The sequence below is a fragment of the Numenius arquata genome, chromosome 2 (genome assembly GCF_964106895.1).
Source record: "Numenius arquata chromosome 2, bNumArq3.hap1.1, whole genome shotgun sequence".
Taxonomy (NCBI): Eukaryota; Metazoa; Chordata; class Aves; order Charadriiformes; family Scolopacidae; genus Numenius; species Numenius arquata.
The window spans coordinates 107,575,189-107,602,500 of NC_133577.1; the positions used below are offsets into that span (position 1 = coordinate 107,575,189).

Below are 27,312 nucleotides of genomic sequence, written 5' to 3' on the forward strand. Positions count from 1 at the left end.
CATTGTGTCCTTGGATATTTTTTTGCTAAATAGGTCTGCTCTATAAAATGAATATATTCACCATAAACCACTATATAAACTAAATATAATGCTCTTTCAAAAAACTTGTTCTCATGAGGAATAGCGTAACAGTTCAAACGGTTTGAAATATTGAAAACATCTTTTAATTGTAGAATTCTATACAAACTTGGGTAGATACAGAAGTGGTCACGACAAAATGGGTTCTTATTGCCTGAAATTTTTCACAGAAACCGAAACATTGATGGCAAGCTTCCTGACATCCAACATGATGAGATATCTTTAAACTTGCAAAATGAATAGACACAACAACACTCCTAAGAAGTTTGTATGTGATTGACTGTCCTGGAAGTCCTACTACTTATATACCAACCTCAAAATACAAAGAACCAAGGTTAAAATTTTTAATGCACATCACATAGTAATGTAAAATTAAGCACAAAAAGGTAAACAAGGTGTAAACCTGAAAATACACTATTTTTTTACCTAGGGCAATGACTTATTCCAAGAATGATTACCTGTATAGTTGGGTTTTAAGTGAGGCACACATTTTGTTTTCTGCACAGGACATCAATATCTGATGGAGATACAAGAACGAATGGTAACGAACAAAAGGGAAAGAAATGTAACCACAAGTGGAACTCAAATTCCATGCCAGTGTTCTCGCAGCCCTAAGCAAAGCTATACATTAAAATATGCTACAACCATTGTTCTCAAAAAGTCCTTGGCACTTTTCCTCTGATAATCTTACTTTCATTTTTTTTTTTTTTTTAAATGGAGCAAATTACATTTCTGCACCTATATCATAAGGCAAAACTATAAATGCAACTACAAGGACAAGTTACCAAAAAACCTCAAGCCAAAGATAGCCCCCACCCTCAGCCCATCACCCCCCAACTCCAAATGCTTGGTGAGATAACATGATGTTATCTCGTCATCCTTCCTCCTCGTCACTGTCTTTCATAGTAATGCCCTGAAGTCCTCCTGCATCTGTGACAGAGACTGTGGCCTCCTCTACGGTCAGTCGGCTGTGAACGGTGTCGTAGGTTTTGCTGTTCAGCGTTCCCTCCAGCACGCCTTGCAACCTGAAGTCTCGGTAGGTTTTCTGCAGCAAAAATAAAACATCCACAAATTGGACCCGAGCAAGTCTGAGCGATCTTCCACCACGCACTGGCCATTTCTAGCTTGGCAGCAGAACAGCTTCGTTCCTCCTGCGTTTAGGGAACTGCCATCTAGAGTCTGCTAAAGATTTTGTGGTCTTAGGTTCTGGGCTGCATGAGATTTCTATAAACTCTAGAGAGTCTACAAGCCATGTTTCAACGGTCATTCCTTTAAGGGATTTTGTACTACATTTCTTTAACTGTAGACTGATTTCTCAGTAACTTCCATTTATCTCATTTGCTCAATAAGGAACCAACAAAGAATTTTTCTAACTGCACATTGAAATGTGAATTTGGCTACAGGTAGTTCCGTCAATTCACAGAAAATGTAAATGTCTGGCTCTTTTCCCATAATATGATTTTATTTGTATTTATCTTTACATTTATATGCCAAATGTGGAAAAATAAAATAAAATTTAGATTATTATCTATATTCTATAATGTAAACATTTCTTAGGTGACTACTTCAATGACTTAATTTATATTCTAAGTTATCTACATTTTGACTCACTTCTGCATCTTTCTTTTTTTTTTTCACGTGAGAAAGTTTTCTTTCCCTGGTATCCAGCCTTCTTATGAACCAGCAGGTATGACTTTTTTCTTTGACTTTCTATCAAGTAAGAATTCTGAGTGGAATTGTTTTATTCATTGACGCTATGTTCAAGTGAGCATATGGAAATTCATTTACTCTACCTTCTTTACTTTTAAGTTGCAACACATTTGAAATAATCTTTCCTGAAGTTAGCCTAAAAAGTTTAAGAAGGACAAGATGATCTAGCCAGTTTCTTATTTTGTGTACACCATTCCCAAAGTTTATGGAAAAGACTATAGGAAAAAGAAAATGGAAAATAATTAAGGACCACCAGGCCCATTCCTCTGCCAGAGAGACCATGCACAACCCTCAGAAAAAGAAAAGAGAAAAGAGCTGATTTTGTTTCATGCAACACATCAGAAAACTGCAAAAGACATCTCTCAAAATGGGTAACATTCAGCTGGGAGAATTTTTTCTGCCACTATCTATGAAGATTATTTAAACCTCGTCTGAATCACCGCAACCGAGATTTATTTGACTTTCATAGGTCAGCTTCAGAGTCAATGGATGCAGCTTGTGTTTTGCTCACACACTCTGTGAGTACCCTGCCTGGTCTTTTTCAAGTGTCACTATTGCATTCCCTTTTTATAAGACTGTGCATTCAATTTCCTTTTATGCTGTTAACAGGTCCTACCGCAATTTTGTTCAGTCTTACATTGTATTCCTCCCATTCTCAGACCAGCACTCCGGGGTTCAGTCGTTGCTCTTCTCTTGACATACTTTTGCAGGATAATAATGTTCACTTCCAAGGTTAATTTTTCATTTCTCCCTAACTTTCCTCTTGATCCTTGACCCTTCTTTAGTCACGTCCCTCTGCACGTGTCTCAGACATCCACCAATATCTTTATGCCATCATCCCTCAGTCTTGGCTTTAATGGCAACAAACAATGTATTCTTCTTCTGGTCATTCTTAATAATGCCAGTAACTTTGCTGCATCCAAACATGAAAGAATAATCTATTTATTTCTCATCCCATGTCCCTTAAAAATGACCTCCTACTACTTTTTTTGGGAATATTTCCAAGAGATGACAGGGGCAACACAGCCTCCCAGTTTTTCCAAAAGCAAACAGGGAAGTCCCTTCATTCACTCTAGAGTTTGGAGGAACTGTGCCTCCCCATATGCCTTTCACCAGCTAGGCTGTGGCAGCAAAAGCTTCTTATGATACTTCACTTGAACCATTGGTTCTTATTTCCCAGCAGTCTCCTGTTGGACGAGTTCCTGTTTTTCCAGTTCTGCCATCTTCACCCACCAAAAGATAGGTGGACAAGACTTTCTCTGTCTTCCAGTACATTGACTGGTTCCTCTACGACTGACATCATCTTCTTCTATCTTTTGTACCCACAGAAGGTGCCATGGAACAACACACTTGGGATTTATGTGCACAGCAAACTGGGTGTACGGGCACAGAAGGCTACTACCATCACCAGCGTGTTCCCATCACCACTGGGAGACAACTTCTTTTGAACGAGGCCAACCTGTGCGCCAGGCTGCAGGAGGAGGGCTGGCTGACAGTGCTGCTCATTCACCCCAACTTCAGTTTCATACAAGCCTCTTCCTTTAATCTCCCAGGGGATATTTAACTGGTACAATTTAGTCTGCCCACTCTTAGATCTCACTGGGCACAGTTTTTAGATCATATAACACCTTTTCCCCCCGCCCCCCCAGAGGATGATTACCTTCGCTTGAGAACAGCTTTAAACTTTTTGCAAGAGCCATTCATTTCAACCACAAATAGCAAACTGCTTCTACTGTTTTGGCACATAGTATAATGAAGAGCCAAATTCTGTTCCCACAGAAATCAATTAAAGTAAAAAATAGCAAAGCTAAGCTTGGGTGGTTCAGGGATCCATAATGCCATCACTAATATGACTGTTTTCTTTCATATCTCTCTTTTTTTTTTTTTTTTTTTTTTTTTTAAACCAGTGAATCCTGGAAGTTGCAGTTGCAATTCTAGTGTCCACGGGTTGAAATGCTTCTGACTTTAGTCTTGCATGAACTTCATGAGAAAATATTTTGAAGAAATCCAAGTCACCATTGGCAACAGGTGCCTCTTATTCCACATTTATACAGATAACAAGAATGTTCAGAGTTAAACAAGACAGAATTAAAAGGAATAAAACCTGAACTGTCTTTCTGTCTCTTGCCTAAGGGCATTAACGGAGATCTGAAAGGGAGCTAGGAGGAAATTTTCTTTTACGGTAAGTTAACCCGTAATTGCCTATTGCAAGGTATTTTACACTTTGCTCGGAAGCCTTTGACATTGGCCAGTGTAAATGACTGAGGACTGGACTGGAGGGACTGGTTTTCTATTGATACTTATCCCAGAATATGAAAGATTAGAAAATGTTATCTAATATATTGAATATTGTTTTCCAATTAAACCTAATCATCAGATGTGCATAAGAAAGAGAAAATAGTTACTTTTTAGGAGAGTGTGGAAAAATTGAGAAAGAACGCTATTGTGATTATTAAGGTAAAGCAAAAAAAAAATTAGTAATATGACAAACAATAATTTATGAGGAATATCATACAACATTGCTGTACAGATAGCAGTAATCTGTTAAAATTCCTAGGAACAGCTGTAATTGTCACTGAGTCCAGAACCGACAATTATTAGTGCACACATAATTAACATTAGAGGTTTTAATAAATTGTTTTTCTTCTCAGATTTGCAACTACTGTGGAAAAAAGAAACCCCCCACCCAAATCTACATAAGTTCTCCACTTTCTTCAACATTTTTTTAACTTTTAGGGATTTATCCATGTTAACACTTCATCATTTTTCTCTCTTTACTATGCAGTCTAACTCGAAACACGTTTTATTTACCTTTACTATCTTGATGAGAGTCTTCAGCTGGTAGATGTGAAGCTGAAGGTCTAATCTATCAGCCAACCACATGCATATGACTTTCATGGAGCTGCTATACCATTGCTGAAAAGAAGCATAAAAAAAAACCCCATCAAACAACCCTGCAGTATTCATTTAACAGATTTGGTAATGAGAGGTAATGAAACACTTTGAAATAATCACAGATCAGCACTTGAAGTCAACAATGATATAATTTCCTGTTAAGAGAATTGCACGGGTCAGTAGGAAATCAAATAACTTGACCCAGACTGTTCTTTACATGAATTAGCTACTGCCATTTTATCTTTCAGTTACAACATTTTCAAGCAAAACAGCATCATGCACTTTGCTATCTGTCAGTAAGAATGGATATTAAATACACAATTACATGAGAGAATTGACAGCTAAAACAGCAAGGGAAAAATGCAGATAGGGTATCTTGAGAGAGATTTTGCAATACCTACATTTTCCAGTTCAAACAGGAAAACAGCATTAAAAAACAAATGTCTTCCTTTTTTTTTTTTTTTGCTTTTAAATCGCTTCTTTATTAAGTAAAAAAAATCAGAAATCCATGGAAACTGTATTTAAGCATGATCAAAACACCACTCCACCCCTCCCAGAAGAAACGTGTTAAGTTTTTGTTTTATGTTAATTACTAATTATAATTACAGCCTACCTTATTTCCTTTTTGTGTCTTAGGTATGGGCATGTTTTCACTCAAAGCTTCACAAATGGATGGGGTAAGAATAAGCTCTCTGCTGTTGGTGTCTATGTTACCGTAAAAAAATGCTCAGATCCTAATAGCCACTATAATAGTTCTTTCACATTAACTGGATTAAAAGAGATTTTACTAAACATAGTTGTAGCAGTTTTCCTCCCCCTCCTGTAAAATACCAACCAGATGTCATTTAGTCAAACTGTAAAAAGGAAGGGATTTTTTTCTCATTTTAGCAGGGAGAGATTAAAAGAGTTTGTGTCATAGCTGTTTCTTGTCTCTTTCCCCACAGGGAAGAGGCTTAAATTCTTTTCTAATGTAATTTCCTGTGTCTTTACAAAATACACAGATACGCAAAGAGAGGAAATATTGTGCATATTTGAAAATGCAGCATGTTAGGCGAGGTACACATCGTGAAGTAATCCAAAGGAAGGATCTAACGTCTCATTGGGCAGCTCTACATTAACAAATAAAATAAAATATATACTGAAAAAAACGAAGACAAATTACTGACTACTGGATGTAACAGAAGACAGAATTCTTTCATCGAAATGTAAGCTCCCTGGAAAAAGCTTTACAGACATACAGTAAATATATGCAAATACTTTTTCCTTTCAGGAAACAGTCTCATCTCATGGTAACTATCAGTTTTAAGATAAGTTTAAAATACGATTCTCATATAATAATGGCTTCCATTTATTTTGTTTAACGTGTTAAAATGTATTTTAATTATAAATCATTGGAAATGAATTTGTTACATTTTTTAGAGTTTCTCCTATTAATTTACTATTTTACAGAAGTGAACAAACAGCCCACACAATGTGCAGATAGCTGCACGTTTCATAAAAGTAGTTTGATTTATTCAATAAAATGTGGGATTGTTTTGGTATCCGTAAAATACTGTTTTTTATCACTGAATGGCACTCTTATACTGTTTACATTATTTCACCCCAAACATGCGTGTGGGTTTTGATTTTCTTTGTAAGTACCTGTAATATATTTTTAATGTGACAGAGGTGTTACTAAGTAGCAGCTGTAAACTATATGACGGGTGTTGTATGGATACAGATGTCTAGAAAATAAAATACAATTGAGCTTATTCACTTGAGGAACTCTATCGATCTAATAAATATAAAAAAATCACATGCCAAGCGTTCTACCCAGAATATCTGTTGTTATTTGCAATAAGATGAGGCCAATCATTGTATTACCACTCAGACTCTACAGCTGTTAATCTTTAACATAATCGTGGGATAAAGAATGATTTTCGTAATGGAGTTTTCTCAAAACTGATATTCTTCCATAAAAAAAAAATAAAATCCAATAACACATCCACAATGTATTTGGTTTGTATCAAGTAGAAAGCAGAAGGGGCTCAAACTTGCTCCCACGAACAAACTACAGACAGGATTGAAAATTCTCTGCTCGGTTTCCCCATGCGACAGCACCGAGTGGTGCCAGATCACTGATATTAGATCCAGTCCCAGTTTTCTGGCAAAACACGAGTTTTAAAGCCCAGCCAGATACCTTCATTAAGATGGGGGCAGCAAAAATTAGACTCTCCATGGATATATCTGTGATACACTTACATGCACTGAAAACAAAGCTATGAAATTGGAGGGAATCAATTTTGCTACTCAAATTCATGAATGAAAACAATATAATGTATTTTCCTGACACGTTTTAATATGTTAAACTTTAAGTAGAAATTTTTCGTTTGGTGATTGTGAAATGATACTACGGTACTTGCTCCTCTGTCTGCATACCTTGTTCAGAAAAAAATATTTAGAAAAAGATGCATTCTTCTTTTGAATTGTCACAGTAGTTTTAATAAAAATCCCATCCGGTACATTTTTAGAGTCCTCCTACAGGTACTTGTGGACAGCATCCCTGTTCTCTACTGGCCTTACACCCACTAGTTTTGAGCACTTAGTATAGGCTGAAGCTGCATAAACATAAAATTGCTGGATTCCGTAAGAACAGTAAATATTTCCCTGTCGCTTCTTTTGGAGCCTGTTGAAATGCACAGTGCTGCAAATGCCTCTCAGAGGTGGAATCCAAGGCCACACGTTTTGACAACCACAAGCACGTTATAGAGATAGGGATGCATCTATTCTGACTTATGGGAATGTATTGCAAACTCAAAAGCTTCAACGATTAGGTGACGGTCCTGAGATGACACAGTTTTTAAGTAATAATAATCGAAAAAAAATTCCTTCTAACTGTTTTCAAGACAAAGTCACTTTCCTGCTTGTAACAATAGCACCGAAAGGACAATGTGACTCTTGCAGACGTCAAAGATATGGTATTAGTGCCATATTCTTTGCTGTCGTCTATGCAAGAATAAAGCAGTAAGTGTTTGTTATATATTTTTTTTTTTCACATCAGCACATAACAGCAGCCAACCACTTTAACAAAAATATGTTTGCCTCCCTGTTTCTCCCCCTCTTATTCATAGCTCATCCAGCTCCTGTAAGGGCATGCATTACTCACTTCATTTTCCTGAGATACCTCTTTTAAAGTAAAAAATAAGAGAAAAGGAAAGGCTAGGGTTGACTCTGTGAGACCCCTGTATTTATTCACACTTATTGTGCATGACTGTAGACTGGTAAATCATATTAGCAGCCCGTCTCCCCATCAAGCTGCTACTTGCTTTCCAGCCCTGGGAAGGTTCAACAAATCAACAGGAGCACGGAAAACAGAACATCAGTCTAATCTAGTGTTTAAGGTGAAGTTTTCAAACCCAATCTAAGAAGATCTTTAGAGCAAGCAACAAGCTGAAGGGCTCAGAAGGTGGTATTGACAATGAAAGAGTGTTGAAATATTGAGAAGCGCAGCACTTGTGCATTTTTAATAACAAGAGGGTCAACAAGGACACAGCTCCCTCAGTGCCAATAGTTGCCACACCAGGGCTATAAACGCTCTCAGTTCATCAGATTTCTTAAACAGTTCATCAGCTTTCTTAAACACCCTAAACCCCCTCAGCGGACCTTTAGTCTTAAATTAACAAACCAAAGCAATGAAAGAGGGTGCAGCTTGAATGGCCAGCATTGATCCCCAACAGGGCTCGGCGCGGCTACAGGCACTGAAAAACTGGCTCCATTGTCGGGAGGAATTGACAAACCTCCTGGCCTAAATAGTCCAGCTGAGGCGGGCTGGAGGCATGCAGCTGTAAAGGGCTCCCCTCGCCCCGCTCCCAGCGCTCACAATGCGCCAGGCATGAGCTCTTTGTCAGGCCCAGACTCGGCAATTTTCTAACAAGGATTAAAGTTGTTTCTCGGCAGGGCCAGAGAAAAGCGATTTAGCAACATACCGTGCTTTCTTCAGGCAAGTTAAAGAGAAGTAGTTAAGGAATTTCATTATTCCGTTGACCGGTGGAAAGACAAAACAAATATATTAAATATTCACCATCTTTCTGGGTGCCGGAGCTATAACATTCGCAGAACGCTTCAATTAAATATAACAGTTATCGGCTGAAAGCAAGCACTTCAGATTTATTTTTGAAGTTTTATAAAAAGGTGCAGCTGTTTGCCACCTGGAAGGAGGCTCAATACATACTAATACACAATGCCTTAGTCCTTCTAGGGCTGGTATCCCTAACGCCTCAGACACAAGACCCCATAGAGTTTCTGTATCTTGCCCGCTCTTGATAAATGAGCACTGTCAAAATGCTTTTTTTCTGCTGAATATGGCAGGGAGAACAGCTTTCCTAGGAACCGCATTTTATCTCCCTACCAAAGCCTTTATCGTGCTATTGATCAGGAATTGAGTCGCTCGGACGACAACGGGATGGTTTTACTTCCTCCAGCTCTACTTTTCCTACCAGAAACAATAACAAAAAGTATTCTTCTCACTGAAGAGATTGTAACATCAAAGGCAGCACGAGCTAAAATGCGTAAGAAATGCCATGAGCGTGTTAAATATTAAGTGCTAAAATGCCTAGTTTTTATTAAAAGGCAACGCTATTACATTGTTCCAGGATTTTGGTAGCTAGTGTTAGTAGTGTGCCATGGAACTTTCAGAGCATTTAAAAAAATGTTAAATGGCAAAAGAATAAGTAAGTTATTCCTTAAAAATGCAAACAGCGCAAGTTAGGAAAAAAGTTCCTGATTTAAGTTTCTTAATTGTTTCCCTCTTTGTAAAAGATGAAGATTCATACTGACCTTCTCTGTTGAATGTTAATGATAATGAGGGAACTTAGAGTGTCTTTGAAAATACTCTGAGGTTTAGAAGTTATAGCTATATTTTCAAGTTAAGGTGTAGATATCATCCACCTAAATGAGGATTTTTACCTGAGAAGAGTTCATAGTCTCTTCTGAAGGCTGGAAAGCCTTTGTAACTTTTATAAAAAAACAAACCTGGGGAAGGATTTCTCAACCTGTGGGCCACCACGATACATCAGAAGGTCATTCGCATCTTATAAATACACACAAGAACACCAAAGTAAGAAACCAACTCAGAAGCAGTAACTAACAAACAAAATATCTTTATAATTTTTGCAGAAATGATAAATACTTAGTTGCAAACTAAAAGCAACTGCGAAGTTACTTTGCATAAGATTTTTATGTTTTTCCCTCAGGTTTAGGTAGCCTTAGCCAAATAAAAATCCAGGTATCAGCATCTAGAGATTTTGTTTGTATTCTCTCCTGCCCTATCAATTCTGATTCCTGACACAGGTGATTTATGAACTGGTCAAAATACCCACTTCTTCTGCTGGAGGGAGACCAGAACTTGTTGACTACTGACGTAGTCCCCTCCCACCACTCCCTGCTGTATCTTCGCTCAACAAATTAGCTCCCCAGTGACTTTCCTTTTCTAGATCGCACTTGTCATGAATGTGGACTAGTCTGTGAGGCACTGCCAGCTGCATTTCCAATGAGGATAACTGCGTCACTGACTAGGAAGACGAAGGAACAGAAGCTGGGGAAACCACAGAGACAAGAAAGCTCTCATGCAAGAACTTTCCCACCCCACTATCAGCTCCATGTAGCTTCATGGTGACAGCCACTGCCCTTCTGCAACAGGTCATCCAGCCTCATAAGAATGTGGTTTCTCATATACATTGTCCCATAGTGCCACAACATAAAATGTTGAGCCAGGTTGGACTTTGAGCACTCAAGTTTACAGTGACATCCCTGAAAAAATACTCTCACTAAAATTCAGAATTTTGCCTTTGTGGGAAGCCCATGCAAAGGTGGTATTTTTTTGTGTGTGTGTCTCAATGTTATTGTTCTGAATCAACAGAGAATTTCATGTTACTGAGATGTGCCTCTACACTAGAGACAGCAAGATTCAGTTGGCAGAAGTGGTAATTTAGCTGGCCTCTGACTGCAGAAATAAAAATTACACCATCTCTAGATACAATAAAATTTTCAAGTACACTTCTAGGCTGGATACTCTTGCAGCTACTCTAATACTTCTAGCTGTTTGGGTTTTGGGAAGATAATAATCTTTCTGCTTAGAACATCAAGGAAGTTTACATTATTTCTCTGAAAAATGAAAAAAAAAAAAATCTCCACTTTTTGATTCAAAGCACTGCTATGACCAGCAAAAAATTTTTATGTGGCATAAATTTCATAGCAAAATTAATATAGAGGGAAACACTGATATTACAACTGTGCCAAGAGTTGGAATTGTATCTCCACTTCATGGGCACCAATCAAGATCTCCTCACCTACGTGTTCACTTATTGTATGTTTACTATATCAGGGCACATTACTTTTATTGTTATTTACAACATATAAAATACAATCAATACAAATATAAAACTGAAAGGATGTTTTAACAGACTTTAGCTTGCATCCAATAATAGTATATATCCATTAATATGCAAACATAAGACATGGAAAGCTTGGGGGCTTAATTTTGCACTTTCTTCAATGTTCACAAAGTTTAAGGAGAATAATATTTGTTTTGGGGGTCATCATGATGTCACTATTTTTAATCCTTTTGCAATTTTTCTCTAGGAATTTTCATTAAAAAAACAAAAACTTGAAAGAAATGAAGATTAAGCTAAGTACAGGTGGGAAATCCATGGGGTTAGCAGGCAGTACAAATGAAGCCTTTCCCCTACACCAAAAATCAGACATTTAAACACCCTTCATCTAGAAAATACAAATGATTAAATCAATATTGAGTGTAATATTCAGGCCTCCTCTAGGCCTGAAACACTAAGTCAAGTTTTGAATTTTGGCTTGGGAATGTGCAAAAATGTTCACAGCCTAAATTACAGCTACACGTACCAGGAAAGGAAACATGAGAAAGAAACCACATACTACCGCCTGCTTCAACACTCATGCTTCTTGTGATAAAGAGATCAGCACCAAGATTTCTTTAGCTTCCTCATTTCAAATTACAAACTCTGTTTGTGTACAAATTGTACTTTTTTTTTTTTTTTTTTTTTTTGTGTGTGCCTATGTGATTGTAGGAGATTTATTAACTTGTCCCTTGCACCCTTGCTTGGCCAAGGACGGAAGGTTTTCTTCATTCCAGTAGGACTCTTCCTTTGGTTTCCTTCTGCCTTTTTTTGGTGCCATTACTCCAATGAACTTCTCAGGGAGCTCAAAAACCATTTTGTTTTTCTTAAGAATGGCTAATTGATGAAACAAACGCTTCAGTCCTTAGTCTGTCTCTTCCCTGCCTATTTGAATGAAGGATTCCCACTGGCACTCCCAAAGCAATCGGGAGAAAAGGGAAAGGAGCTCAACAGGAAGAGGAACCCAAACCCTGATGGAAAGACCCCGTTCAGCAGGATTCATGACAACAAACAAGTGAACAGTTGCTGGATGAGGTATTTTGGTGATACAAGGAAAGAAATCAGGTAGGCTAGTTTTCAGAAATCACTAATGAGAAGTAAAGAGAGAATGGGGCTCACCTAAAGTCTATTAAGCATCTTTGAAACTTCCAGGCAAAAATGATAATGTTCTGAAATAACAAAGAACATCTCACACATGAAAAGCTTATCTTTTAGGAGGAAAGCAAATTTTTCATATTTTAGGCTTATAATTAGAAGCTGGCTAGTTGCTATGGAACTGCTGCCAATTCATAAATAAATATACACTTTAATACAAAACATACAGTACTCATCTCTCCCTGCATTGTATATTGGTTGCTAAACAGCAATTTACAATATTTATGCTACTTTATAATGTTTGTGACCTTCCCTTTTTTCCTGGCTTCTTCACATATGGTAGATGTGCTTGGAAACTGGAGATTCGCAAAATTATACATGCATAACTTCCTTTTGTATCTGGACATATGTAATGTTGCTGTTTTGATTTTAAACAGTAGGTACTAACATGACTGCGAGAGACTAACAGCACAAACAGTTTCCCTACTCCACTCCGGATACAGAGTGCATCTGTGAATGGTTCTTCCATAGGTTATTCTGGTGCTAAAACTCTGGTGCAAACACTGTCAGTTTTGCCATACTGTGTGTTGTGCTGCAGTTTGGGTATATCTGCAAACATCCTCCAAGGCACAGAATGCAGAACGTCACTTGAGCGACCTTGAAATGAAAGCCAGCTTTGGATCTTCAAAATAAAAAAAATGAACATAATGCAAAATGACCAAGTTGTTACTCGTTGTAACACTCGCCTCTTGCTATCATGCTCTAGTTTTAAAAACCCTATGAATCCTGCTTAGCTGCACAAATGTAAGCAGTCTTAGAATCATAGAATCATAGAATGGTTCGGGTTGGAAGGGACCTTAAAGATCATCGAGTTCCAACCCCCCTGACATGGACAGGGACACCTCCCACTAGACCAGGTTGCTCAAAGCCCCATCCAGCCTGGCCTTGAACACCTCTAGGGACGGGGCATCCACAACTTCCTTGGGCAACCTGTTCCAGTGTCTCACCACCCCCACAGTAAAGAATTTCCTCCTAATATCTAGTCTAAATTACTAGATTTAGTGGATGCGTAACATTAGTAAGGTTAAAGGTCCAGGTTCACCCTGCCTGTCAGATGTAACTGAGACACCTATCCCTACTTTTGCCCCGTCACCCGGGACTCCTTGGGGAGTCCCTGGGGTGAGGCATTGGCAAAGGGTCGACAGGAAGGGACCTCCTGTGAGCTGCATCTCTCCCTTACGGTGAGTATATTCTTAATCTCTGTACCATGTACCAAAAGTGAAGTGGACCAAAGCTGGGCCAAAGTCTGTGTTGTAGCTTTTACACTCATGTTAGTAGCTCCTGTCCTAGACTCTTCTATTTAGACTCCCTGCTCCATGTGGCTTGAGGTCAAGTACATATTTTAATTAGAGTATTTAAAACATCCTGGGTTCCTCTGGGTGAAGCTCAATTCTTTCCACCCCAGCAATCTTGACTCGTCATCCTTTACTCCGTATGTAATTGCAGTGGCCTATGATGGGGCTGGATGCAGCTGTGGAGCTGACAGGGAGCTGCACAGTGGTGGAGCCACTCTTCTCCTACGCCCCATCAACTGGGCACCACACTGAGCAGCGCTGATGTGGAGCAGAGGTCCAGCCTCCTGCCTTTGCCTTGCTTGTCTCCTCCTCTCATCTCTCTGGAGAAAGTGTCCTCGGATTGGGCAGGTGCCTGGTTTGCTCCTTTCCATCTCTGACCCTATTGCCCGGGTGCACTCTTTCAGCTATGCAGATTTTACAGCTGCATTGCTTTTTTTTTTTTTTTAGCTGCTTTTTCTCTTCTTTACTTGTACTGTTTTTCTTGCACATTGTAAACACTTTTAGTACAGTAAAATACAAAGGATAGTCAATGCCATGTAAATTAAGAAAATATACAATGAAACACTTGAAAATTGTCTAAAAGAAATCAGCTTTATATAGGTCAACACTTTTGCACATTTAAGTCAGCACTAAAGCTTCAGTTCCCCGTGATCAAACAGGTTAAGAAGCTCTTTCCACTGATGAATTACTGACTTTGTCAGAGCACTCTGCAGCATCCTCACCTGGTACTATTTTGATTTACAACACAGCAATCTCTTTCTGTTACTCCAGACTCATTATAGTAAAACTAGATTATTCTTACGCTTTCTGGCACTATTTTTCTTGTAATATGATCAACAATGCGGTTGTGTGTCTATTTGCGAACACTTATGCAGAGGTTTGCTTTATTTTCCTTTTTAAACTAAGCTTGACCCAAAATGAAATACAAGTATAAATATCAAACCCGCAAGTAAGGTTTGAGAAACCACAAGGTTCTCCTGCTGTTTATACGTGTGTGAATTACAGTACATCAAGAAATCAATATTCCCTAGATGGTGCTTGTGCCTGGCACTTCATGGTGAACAAACATTAGATAAGACAATATAAATGGTACAATCCTTATTGATTTCTCCTGACTGCGTAGAGTGTGAAAGCTGCAGCCATAGTTAACACTTACTGACAGACTCATCTAAAGTTTCAGTGCTATTTTATATTTTTATAGTTGTCCACGCTCAATTGATTCCATTAAGTCGCTAGACACATTTCAAGCCATCTAGATAAGAAAAAAATAAAAATGCAGTGCCTGGAATGAGATGCTGCTACTTTGTGCCTAGCAGGATAAAAAGGTTAAAGGACTAAACTGTGCCTGGATGTTGGAAGGAGTTCTCTTTTATTTGATAGAATTGTTATTGTTTTTAGTGAATGGATACTGTGAGTGATGGATAGATGCATTTAACTAAGTTAAATAAATGAATGAACAGTATAGACCAGAAACGTCTATGGGGAAACTGTACTTGGAAGCTCCCAATGTTATAGCCCCTCCCCAAACAAACAAGCAAAACCCCCTTGTAGTTCCATTCCTAACTGATAAAATTCCCTCAGAAAAAAAATCAGATGGGATTTAAAATCTTGGGTTTGGGATTTTTTTTCCATCTTTTTCCTCTTTTGACTCATGATGCAGATTTTAAATTGCCTTTTTATAGAAATTTATACTTTTTTTTTTTTTTCCCCCCAAGAAAAGGGAGTTTCTCAGAGAAGTCAGGGAAATTCGGAGACAGGACAGCATAAGAAATTCTGACTATCAGCATATGAGATTTAGTGCCCTGAAAAATATGCCTCTATTTCCCTTTTATACCCAAAGAGCTCTTTTAGTAGGATATCAGAATATCTTAGTTTCTTACTGCCCCACTGGGAAGATTTAAATAATATGATTGAATTAGTGTGAAAAAGGTGTCAGACATTCATTCCATGAATATAAATGCAGACTGGACTATGGGATACATAATATCTTGAGAAAACCCTTTTTATATCTTTCTGGGCTGTTTGATACCCAACAAGATGGAAATTCAGAAATAAAAAATGGCATAAAAAATGAAAACACAGGGAAACGTATCATATCAAAAAGATATCAAACCCAGCCATTGTCTCATTGTTTCCTCCAGAGAAAAAAAACAGTGTAAAACAGCTTACAAAGTGCTGAATATTCTGATCCTGAAGCAGCAAACTCTGAAGCACATGCTTTGCTTTAAGTGTCTTGTGGTCCCATTGATTTCAACAGTACTGAGTTTTGCTGGATTCATAGCAGCATAATCAGCACCCACCAAGAGTGGGCACTCCTTTTCTCAGTGTATTGCAGAAAAAAAGAATAATTAAAGAAAACTTATATAAAATCAGACAGATTACATTTTGCAGCTTTCAAATGAACTGTTGTTTTATAGACATTTCTACCTCCCAAAATGAGCTGAATCTACTTGAAAACATCAGGAATAATTTAACGAACTTTGAAAAGACTTTGAACAGTAAAATTGCAAGATGTTGCTTCCAACTCGCAGAATAGTTTCATATATTTGAGCATGTTAACATAATTCACTTTTTCAGTCCACATTTGGTGACCCTGTCTACAGTTTTCTCTAAAATTCTTTCTTTTACCAAAAAAGACATGATAAACTGTTTTAAAATTACAAGAATGTCTTTAGACCAAGAGAAAACTGTAGAGTGGCTCTCATATCAAGAGCTTTCTATTTTCCCTATAAAATATTACACATAATTAAAGGTGAGTTAAGACTTTGGTGAAAATCTAAAGAGCATCGGCAAATCTGAGCACTGCTCAGCTTTTCAATTGCTTTTCTACTTCTCAGTTCTTTTAAACGGTTTTCTATGGCAGGAACATTTTTCTTAATTAGTCACAGCTAATTAGTGTTCTGGCATAGACAAGTAATCAGAAATGTCAGAGCTGCAAGGCTACATCTCCCTAATCCTTTGATAATAATTTAGCCTCCTGGGAGGGCCTCAAGCTGCGGTAAGTAGTGGCTGACAATAAGGCAAAATTAGGTGGGCAGCAGACCATTAGGATAGAAAAATAAAAAGCACTACCAAATCCTGCTGAGCACCATCAGGCAACTAACTACACTGCCAGATGAGGTGCCTGTTTAAGCCTGTGTTGTTAATTAGCTGATTCTACCAGACCTGCCACATATGTCCAGGTGCATCATGCAAAGATGTGTATTTCTGGGTTTGCGCCAAAGGACAATTTTGCACTGTGATCAAATTTCAAGAATCTGAGAAAGAAGCCCACATATTTCTTGAAGATTATTCTGAGTTATCAAAGAAATAAGAAGATCAACAAGCTACAATCCATTTTTGTTGAGTCTCTTTTAAGTAATTAGGCACGGTCCTCTCATGTTTCTCAGAGGTTAATACAAACACAGCTTTTGATTCAGATGTGGCCTTTAGCCAGTCCTACCTAGTCTCGACTTGCTGAAGTTGCCTTGGCATATAAGCTAGATCAAAAAGTAGACCTTCTGTCAAACACTTGCAAATAATTACATAACAATGAAAATGAAGATTACTTATTAAAATTAACGTGACAGGAAGCAATTTGAGAATGAGAAAAAAATCACAATTTAAGTTTTCTAGAAAAACATTGTTCAAGACTAAATACTACAGTAATGGTGCTTTTGAGGTAGGCATGGGCAGCACAAGGAGCTGGTACTAGAGAAAACTCTCACATTTAAAATAAGTGTTCCTGTTAGCTGCCTCACACCAGCTGAAGATTAACTCACTTGCCAGGGAGAAGCATTTGCATATTTTTAACACATTTTTTGTAAAAGGTCAGAAAACTTATAGAAATTATGCAACTGAATAAAGCATTTGCTAAAAATGTACTTGCAGATATGATGGCAAACAGAAGTGAATGAGTACTTCATGTCTCCATTTAGGCACAGAATGAAGTGCATGTCACAATAATCTTTGGCGAATAATTACTACCTCAAATAACCTCAAGTACATCATTGAACTTAAATCGTCCACCCCTGCTACTAATGGAAACGGAAAATAATGATTGTGATATGGAAACACTACTAGCATTTAATTCACATTCCAGACAAAATACAAGCTTTTTTTTTTTTTTTTTTTGACTGAAAAATAATATCACATTACATCTAAACTTTTGAAATACAAAAGCCAAAAAGCAGCTACGTAAATCTGGTGTACTTAAGCATTTATACTACTCATAAGACACTCTGTCTTTCTGCACCCCAAAGAAAGTTGTATGAGTTCCCTGCCATTAACACCTCTTACCCTGCACGAGGCCACAACCCTGAAGATGTTCTCCTACGTGAGCAGTCCCTGTGAAGTCAACAGGACTACTCAGTCACACCACACCAGTTTAACACCCAGAAGAGATGGGTGATCAGGGCCACAGTTGTACAAGATAACGATGGGACCTGTTTGTTGAAGCTGACCTTTCCAAGATGCACACAATGACTATTTTATGTGTTTATGGTATGCTTGTGCACACCTTTCCCAGAAATTAAAGCCTAAAAGAATTGGAAAACCTTTAAGTTGTATCAATGGCTAAACATTGGTATGTTACAACTGTTCTCTTAAACCATTCTTTATTTCTCAAAGCAGCAATCAATAATTGCATAACAATTTCATTGTATATATAGTCTTAATAAAATTGGAATCATATATCTGTTTACACTATAAGTTTTTCACAACAGACCCAACACAACCTACAAGGTAATGCTCTTAATGGCAAATAAACCAAGAATGGTTTTTAAGCAAAAATATTTGAAATGGATTTTTTTGTGCGTGTTTAAACAAGAATATCCATATTTCATCTGCAATTAACAGGTACAAGAAAGTGAGAATCTACCGAAATGGCACTTAGGAACTATACATTACTACAGAAAGTAAGTATTGCATTGATGTTTTAAACAGAGCTTTATGCAAAATGGCTTATCTTTTTTAAGCTAGTTTGTTAACAAAATCTTTTTTTTTTTTTTGAAGGAAAGGATTTTTAATTTATTAGTCTAATGTAACTTAAAATGCCCAGAGTTCAAGACTTATTAGTCCAATCTCAAAAATTCAGGTAGAAACATGAACCTAAGTGTAGCCACTGTTGACAACCTGGCATGTTTATGGACACAGCACTGCATTTATTAAGGTTAATGGTAAAACTCCTATTGATTTTGACAGTCTAGAACCAGACCCCATGGGAATTGCATAGTCGGATAATTTTTAAATCTGTTAATTTTGTGGTCAGATACACAGCATTGTTCCTTGATAGCCTGCACAATTGTTCTTACATCATCCATCAAGCAGATTATCTTTATAAAAGGGGCCTTAATAATAATTTGTAATATTTTAGATTATTCTATGTTTGTGTAATTCCGTTCTAAACACTTCTTTTTCCCATTCACCAACTGCTACTCTTACAGTCTTTTCTGAAAATAAGTATTTTTCAAATGCTCGTTCAAAAAAAAAGAAATTTAAGCACAACTTTGTTTCTAAAACATTTTACTAAACATTATTTTAAAAAATGAGTTCTTGGTTTAGGTGATTAAACTTTAGAAAAGTTTTTGTGGGTGATGCTTTTAATCCTAATTAAAAATTGTAATCATTAAACAAACACTGTAGTGCCTGTCTTCATGATCCTGTGCTTACACATCGAATCCGAGTCACCAATGTTAGAAAAGTTTGCTTTATTAATTGAGTTAATTAGAGAAACTTGTGCCAATGTAACTTAATTGTCTTAGTTTACTTCAATGGAGTATGGGATTGGAAGGGATCACATGGATCATTCATTGAATTAAGGCTTCAGGAATCATGAACATGGAGCAGACATTTAACCGAGAGCTGCTGGAGAACATCCACATGTACAACGCATTGCAAAACCTTTCTAGTGTTCTTTAAGATCTGTAGTGTTAAAAACAAACAAACAAACAAAAAAAACCCTCACAAATATAAGCTACTACAGCATGAGAGGAGGAGATAAATGTCCTGAGTTCCTGTGACAGGAAGGAATTTGATAGGTAAAATTCCCAGCTGATCTTAGGAAAAAGACCATGTGCCGGACTGCGAAGGAAGACAAAAAAGTCCTGTGTCTTTGGGCAAACTGACCAAGCAAAAACTCTTTGTGACTCCAAATCTGGTGATTAATTTTGAGAACAAGAAGACAGCATCCTGACCTGGGAGAGACCAGTGCTATCAGGAGCACTAAGACGTATTATTCTGTGTGGTGTCTGTACCCCCTTATGGAGGAGATAAGAATAAAATGCACCCAGAAGCCAAGTTTTTCAGAAGAAAGGAAGGCAAAAAATAACCACCTAGGTTCTGCTGCATGATCAGCAGAGATATTGAAGTATAGGGTTTAAATGGCTTAAAAATGGTGCAGAAAAAACTAGCAGCCCCGTCTTCTTTCAAAGTCCTCTGGAGACTTGAGCCTCTCTCATATGTAAGGATTCATATCACAAGCTTAAATTCTGTTCTCCCAATTTTCATGTTTTGTAGAGTGTGGCAATGCCTTTCTCCAGGCTTATCAAGCACCATTTTTTGTCTTCTCACTAGTTTGAGACTTCTCAGGTCGATAGAAAATTTTCCAACTTCTAGCCTTAACATATTGTGACCCACTGGTGGACACTTGTACTTGTATCAATACTATTCTTAAATTTAAATGATATTCTTTGTTATGATAGACATCCTGTTCTCTTGGTCACTGTAATAGCTGTTAGTACATAGCATCCCTGAATCAAGTCAATGAAATATGGATAACTAGTTTGTAATTATACATTTTTTTTTCCATTAAAATAGTGTCTGAGGCCTGATCTCATCTTTATTTATAACTAACACCTCTAGCACACAGAACAGTCTGGTTTTTGGTTATTCTGGATGAGGTGTTTCCCTGGCTGAAGCACAGATATGCACTGCTCCTATTTTGCTCGGCTGATTTCTTACCTGACACAAATACAATGTATTTTAAGGGGAAATCAAGTGTGATCTACAACTGCAGCCACTTGAATGGCTTGAAGTATATTTACATAAAAATGTGAATAAATCTTATTCTTTCTGTTGAAAAATAACTTGACAGAACGGAATTTATAAACAGTATCTAGGTTTTGTTATATCACTAATTTAAAAAAAAACCTTCCAAAAATCATGGGCAAAATCTTGCTCAATCATACTGTTCTAAATCTGAATTAATCTCAGGAAAGGTGAGTGAACACAGTGAGATGCCTTTGTTTTAGATTTCTGTACTCTGTGAGCTTACATATTTGTTAATGCATTTATCTGAATCTGTTCAATTGGCCATATCTTCCAGTGTGATGTTAAGTAGAAATGTGATACCACCTAATATAAAGAAAAAATAAAGATACAAATAGATATTTGATATACAGAATACTTATCATGTACATCTTTTTATCTTTCCTTACAGCTACAAGCATTGGCCATGACAGCACACAATGCGTACTACTGAGTAAAAGGGGACAGGAATGGTTTTGGGTCTCAAAAGGCAAGTGCTATGTCATGACTTGCATACATACAGGAGATGTTTTCCTGTGCTGAAAAGCTTGATTGCTGAAATGAAACTTGGGAGAGGTCCTTGACCCATCCTAACTCAATTGTTCTGAGCCCTGGGAAGAGGTCCTTGACCCAACCTAACCCAATTGTTCTGAGCCCTGTCCTTGGGTTAGTGTTAGTCGGGCTAACCCAAAACCGCGCCAGGAACCATGCTGATGACTGAATGGTATGGATGATCACTGCTAGTTCTCAGGCCTGTGCCCAGGCCCCAGCCAGTTTACTGCTACGGACATAGCCTAAGGCTTGGGCCAATCCCACTACATCAACAAAGTCAATGTGGTCTCTCCAGTGAGAGTTAGACTTGGCCTTAGGCACATAATTTTATTAACATTCAGAAAATTACAACATAAGCAAAAATAACCCCAAAGAAAAACAAAAAATAGAAACTTGAAAATGAAACATATGCTTGCAGATTCAGTGCAAAAGCAAACTGAAGCAGAAGTTGCTAATATGGTTTTAGTACTTTGTGAAGGTGCCAGCTGGATGGATGATAATTTTTCTACCCCTGCAGGGCATCAAAGCTTTTATAAAATCATTCTTTTCACACATATTAGCACTTAGCTTATTAAAACAGATGATACTTTTTTTTGTAAAGCTGCCTGGGAGTGTCTGGAAATATAAAATCTGAGAGATAAGTCTCATTTTGACCACCCAGTCTAACAAACAACAAACACTGACATGACATACCATGGCTGAGAGTCTATGTTATGGGACCTTCTGTGACTGCCACAACTGTAGTGTCACAGTAAAGGCTGTGAATTGCTGTTATGAAAACATTTGCTGTAACTTGCATAATTAAATGAAACTGCCAGCAAAGCTTTCTAAAATACTTAGGAGATGACACACAAATAAATACATTTCAGTCTGTATTATGTTCCAGAATTTGTTTTTGTTTCCAGTGAATTCCAATTCACTAAGAATTTGTAATAAATTGTATTGCACGGTGCCAGAGATGACTTCTTTTCCTCTTCAAATTCCTACATAATTATAAGTGACTGACATCGTCATGTAAATTTATCCAAGTTTGTAATAAAATAACTCTTATTTTAGACATATTTTATATGCGTAGTGCTTTGAATTTATACACAAGCTACAATTTCAGATGCCTAACACCTTCTCCTTTAGACAACTCTGAAAGGGACACACTAGATATAAATTAGTGGTTGAACTTGAACAAGCAGAAATATGCCCACGGGTGTCGCTACTGGCCTTAAAGGAGAGCCTTGTATGAGGAAAATTCTGGTAGAGTAGGTGATCATTTCTAACAAGAAGAGGAGAAATCAGTGTAAAGGGATGAATGGAGGGAGGCTGTGGAAGCCAGTATCAAAGCTGAGGGAAATTATTGCGAAGATACAGGCTGGCTGGCAATGTGTGGGCCTACAGGCTGAGGAAGGATTACTCTGAACTTGCAGAATTACAATTTTGAAAACGAGTTTAATTCAATAAATGTTTGGTCAACTTTAAAAAATTATAAATATTAAACTTAAAATCCATGAAACAAAATTCTAAAAGTCATACCATGAAAGTACCAGTCCAAGCCATACACGTACCTGGCATAACTGGCCTCTGTCTGTATACAAGCAGATAGTGATATGTACAAGTTCATTATTTTAGGGAGATTAGGTCTGCAAAGAAGTCCAGCAACCACACCAATCCCAGTCTCTCCATTAACACATCCAAAATCAGAAGATGGAATAAAATTGGGCTACTCAGTGGAAAAATTACTATTTCAAATAATAATCTTCTATTAATTTTATTTATGCCTTCTACCAATTAAAAGTTTAATGCAGAAAATGTTTAAAGAAAGCCCCCCCCTTGACAGCTGAAGATGGTAAATAAAAAGCAAAAGAAAAAATGATTGATAGGGAAGAACATCTGAACTGCTTGTTTAATATCATAAAAATGTAGCTTATCTCTTCTGATGTAGTAGTGATACCAGCAAGCTTTGCAAGGGTAGTTACTTACATCAAATAACTTCTCTATGTACATTTCCTCATTGACCTTTTCTCGAAGTATATCCTGGTTTTGTCGAACAAACATAATGTAGGTGTCTGCTAGATCCATCCCTGGTTTCTGTGGAGAAAGTAGTGGGAAGGGAAAGAGACAGACCACTCAACAATTAAGACTTGTAAGAAGTTATACTTCAACATAATGAAAACCCAGATTCTTTTACAACGTTCACACATGTATAAACTGTATTTACTAAAAGTGCTAGGAATTCTGGGTTAGTTACCAAGTTCAGGAGGGTTCACTATTAATAAAGTTCTCAGTGTTATAATTTATGGGTGCTTTGAGTCATGAATCTACATTGCCATATGTAATGGAATGAAGTCTTGGCTATTGTAATGTCAACGGCAAACTTGGACATTTTCCTCTTTTTTGTTTAGTGAGGCTCTCAGAACTATTCCACCCTCAAGGTCCAGATCCTGCTATCACATTCAGAAAAGGGTAAAAAAAAGCATTCAGTTCCTTTTGCATCGCCTCAGATTTGCTGTGATTTGCTTCCAACGCACAGCTGAATTTTGTGTTTGAGGTTAGCTTCTACTAATTCTTCTACTAAGTTCAAGCATTTCCCTAACAGCAACGGCATAAAAAGGTTGGTATGAGAATAGACCTGTACCCCTATTTTTCTGAAACTGTTGTACCAGCACAATCAGCGCAGAGGATGTCTAGGGAAGGAGCAATGGCTGAACTGTTTCCCTTCTTGTACCAATCTATATTCTGTATGAATAGAATAGTAGGCATAGTGTTCGTACCACACTCCAAACATGGGACAGGCTAGGATATGTCGTGTGTATGTGATACTATGGCAGGCCAGCCAGAGTGGTGGCTCCACCTCCTCTCTCCTGCCCAGCTGGGACCTCTGGACCTCTGTAGCCACAAAATGTTGTTCCACACTGAAGCCCTTGACAGCCAATAGCATCCCCTTTCCTGGCAGCGTATGCAGAGCTGGTCAGGAATTCACTTTTCTCTAACAGGAACCAAGAATGAACATAAGCACTTTGGAAAGTCTTCTGTAAATGCCCTCTGTGTGACCAAGTCTGTGAAAGTATCACTTGGTCCCAAATAATAGTTTTTAAAGTTCATGGCATGTAAAATAAGGCTAAATTTTATAATACTTTACAGCAAGCCTTAGCACAAAGCTTTTTATAAAGGATTCATGTCCTAAGACTGACTTTGTAACAGCTCTAGGGAAGGAGGATGAAAGCAGCTATACCCAGTCCCTGAATTCCCAGGCATAAATCATCTCTATTTCTCAGAAGCTGTTACTGTCTGAAAACAGCACACACACAAAGTTGTAAGAGTAAAATATTTAGCATATTTTAAAGGCCTGTATATATAAACATGCTCATATAGTTAAAATATTTACCTATAATTTTATATTAAGGCTTCCTTTCTAGTCCACAAGTAGATAATTTTTAATTTTTCTCATTCTTTATTATCTTGTATGTAATATATTATAAAGTATATGAACAGGTCTGAGCACAAGAAGGAAGGAAAGGTGCAACATGCCCAAACTAATACTTGTCTAGAAACTGCCATTATGGTAACAGGATGAGAACTTTTTCCCCTCAAAATTGCAGTGAGTGAAATCTCCTGGATCATAAGCTTCATCTCTTTTTTCCTGAATCTACCATGGACACATATAGGAATATAGTCCAAAGCAAGAAGATTTTCTTTTTCATTTATGCATGTGCATCAGTGGCCTAAAAGTAACAGTTAAATGGGCTGGTTTAACAGTCTTTGCATCTCCAAAACTCACACCGAAAAACTGAAATGTCTCCTGCACATTTGGATTGCTCATTCCAGGGGCAATGAAAGCTCATTTCAAAAATTTATCAATCGCATACAAACACACATGCCTACATGAAACTCCTAAGAGAAAAGCGGGGCAATCTACGTTTACATCTGAGTTACACACCTTGATCCTAAGCACAGACATAAGATCACAATAGATAAAACAGTTTTCTGTTGGAAAACCTGGTTCAAGAAATTAATAGATTTCCTTCATAAAAATGTGCCTTCACTAAAATGTGACAGATATATTTTTAAATTAAAGTAAATCACAAAGTAAAGGAGATTCAAAACAGAAAGCTCCATATCTTACCTTAGTATACTCATTTGTGATGGTAGAAAAGAAAACAACCAGTGTTGAAACCTTATGTACTTTCTAAAACCTGATACGCAATTTATAGGAATTGGACTAGTTTTAACTTGGAGGGATAATGGGAAAATATTTTGAAATCTCCGGGGGTGGGTAAAGGAGATAATCTAACAAATCAAAGGCTGATTATAGTTCTTGGAGATATGTATTCAAATGTATAAATGAATCTTTCACTGCATGCTAAAACCTAATGGTTCTCTGATTCATGCAATTTTTTCTTTTACTAAGTTCAATAAAAAATGTTCATCTTGCAGACAGCCAAAGCTAGAAAAATAACATTTCCCATCAGCATTAACTCTCCCCTTATCTTTGAGATGTTTACCTAGTCTTGAAGCTGTGACATATGGGAATTTCACACCTAGTGAATATATTTTCATGTAGCTTGTGGCACAGGAGTGTAATCATTAAAAGAATATACACAAGTAAGAGTAACTGCAACAGCTGGTGACATTTACCAATTAGAATTACAGTTCTTTAAAACACTTCATCCTTCTTTAATGTGTGCAGGATAATTATCTTTGAAATTGCTGTGGAAAAAAAATTAATTTTCCTTTTAAACAGTGTCTGCCTACAGTAGAAATATGTCTGGGTAAGGAAGATTATCAACAGTCCAACAGTATGACTCTCTGTTTTAAAACCTCACCAAAACCATTGCAAGTTAACCATCTTTGCTCATGGTGGTCAAAACACACATCAAACATTGAACAAGCCAACAGTATATCAAATACTTCATTATCTCTCCATATTGCTTACATTGAATTTATCTGTTTTCTCTAAACATGTGAAAGAAGAAAAGAAAGCTATTATAAGCATCAAAACAGGCACAGTGCTATATATTTCATGTTTTAACTTTTTTTAAATAGAGATTACATTAGATGGGAACCTCTGATTACGTGATCCTCTTTTGCTCTATTTTGGATTATCAAACTTCATAAAAAACCCCAGGTTAATGTAGAATAAAAATACTAAACAGCAATTAAGCAATTGGATGCACCTTATAAGACAAACAAATAGAAACTAAGATATGTTTTAAGTAAGTGTCACAGGGGGCGTTTCATTACTAATATCTGACAGACTTAAGCAACTCAGTCTCCACATCTATACCAAATATAAAAAATTCTGCTCCCCTGAATCTCTGGCAGAACATCAGCTGAAGTTAACGGGAAAGAGTTATTTGCACATTTTTGAGAGAACAATTCAACTTGGTATATTTATCCAGATAAGTGTAAAAAAGGTATTCTGTCTGAAAACTTCCCCAAGAAAAAAAGTGTTTTATGATAGATACAAAGTTATTGTAGGTTTGTTTTATTCAGAACAGCAGACAAGATGTTTTGCCTATCTGAAAATGAAAGAGAACCAAACAAAGAGATGAATGGAGAAACTGGAAACACAAAGACATCAAATAAAATACCAGGAAATGAAGAGTTGTAAATAGGGTTACTTTGTCGCTGGTTACACAAGTAACTGAATACACTGGCGAGTGAATGAGTTTAAACAAGGGTGTAGGCTTCGGCACATTCTTTTTTAGGGTTAATCACTAGTTAACCTGGCAAGATGAACATGCTGTTTGGGAAAAAAAAAATAAAATCCTTGTTAATTACATACTGCAAGTGCTCTTACTTCCTGCTGCTGCACCTAATCCCACAGGTGCAGGTTGTCTCTTTTACTATTCACTGGTAGGTGGGTCCAGATCGACAGGAACTTTTTCATAGCAACAAATTCAGATAAAGAAGAAACAGCTTAACTTTCCCCCTTTAAACAGGAAAACACTATCACAGTGTCTATTTAACAAGGAGGCAATTTTTATAATGCATTATTCCAGTTTCCAAGATGATGTAGAAGCTGCATTATGATTGACACACATTACTCCCACTGGCAATATTTGCCTGAGGCACCTCGTGAAAAAGAACTGCTGCATTGCCTTGATTTCCAGGTGTTCAAATATTTTGTTGCTGAAGGGTTTGCAGCAAACTTAATACTGCCATTAATATTAGGCTTTTCCTACAGCAGAGATACACCTAACTTTCTGCACAGCTTTTAGCAG

General features: G+C 37.3%; 1 protein-coding gene across 15 annotated transcripts in view; it reads right to left on the reverse strand.

Moving 5' to 3' along the window:
* Positions 1–790: 790 nt before the first annotated feature.
* CADPS2 (calcium dependent secretion activator 2) overlaps positions 791–27,312 on the reverse strand; it is a 318,019-nt gene continuing 291,497 nt past the window's right edge. For all 15 annotated transcript variants that reach the window (XM_074168769.1, XM_074168768.1, XM_074168766.1 and 12 more), the window contains 3 exons: positions 23,069–23,176; positions 4,600–4,704; positions 791–1,123 (listed from right to left, as the gene is read on the reverse strand). In XM_074168769.1, the coding sequence (XP_074024870.1) occupies positions 953–1,123; positions 4,600–4,704; positions 23,069–23,176 (384 nt within the window). In that variant the 3' untranslated portion in view covers positions 791–952. The remainder of the gene's footprint in view (positions 1,124–4,599; positions 4,705–23,068; positions 23,177–27,312) is intronic.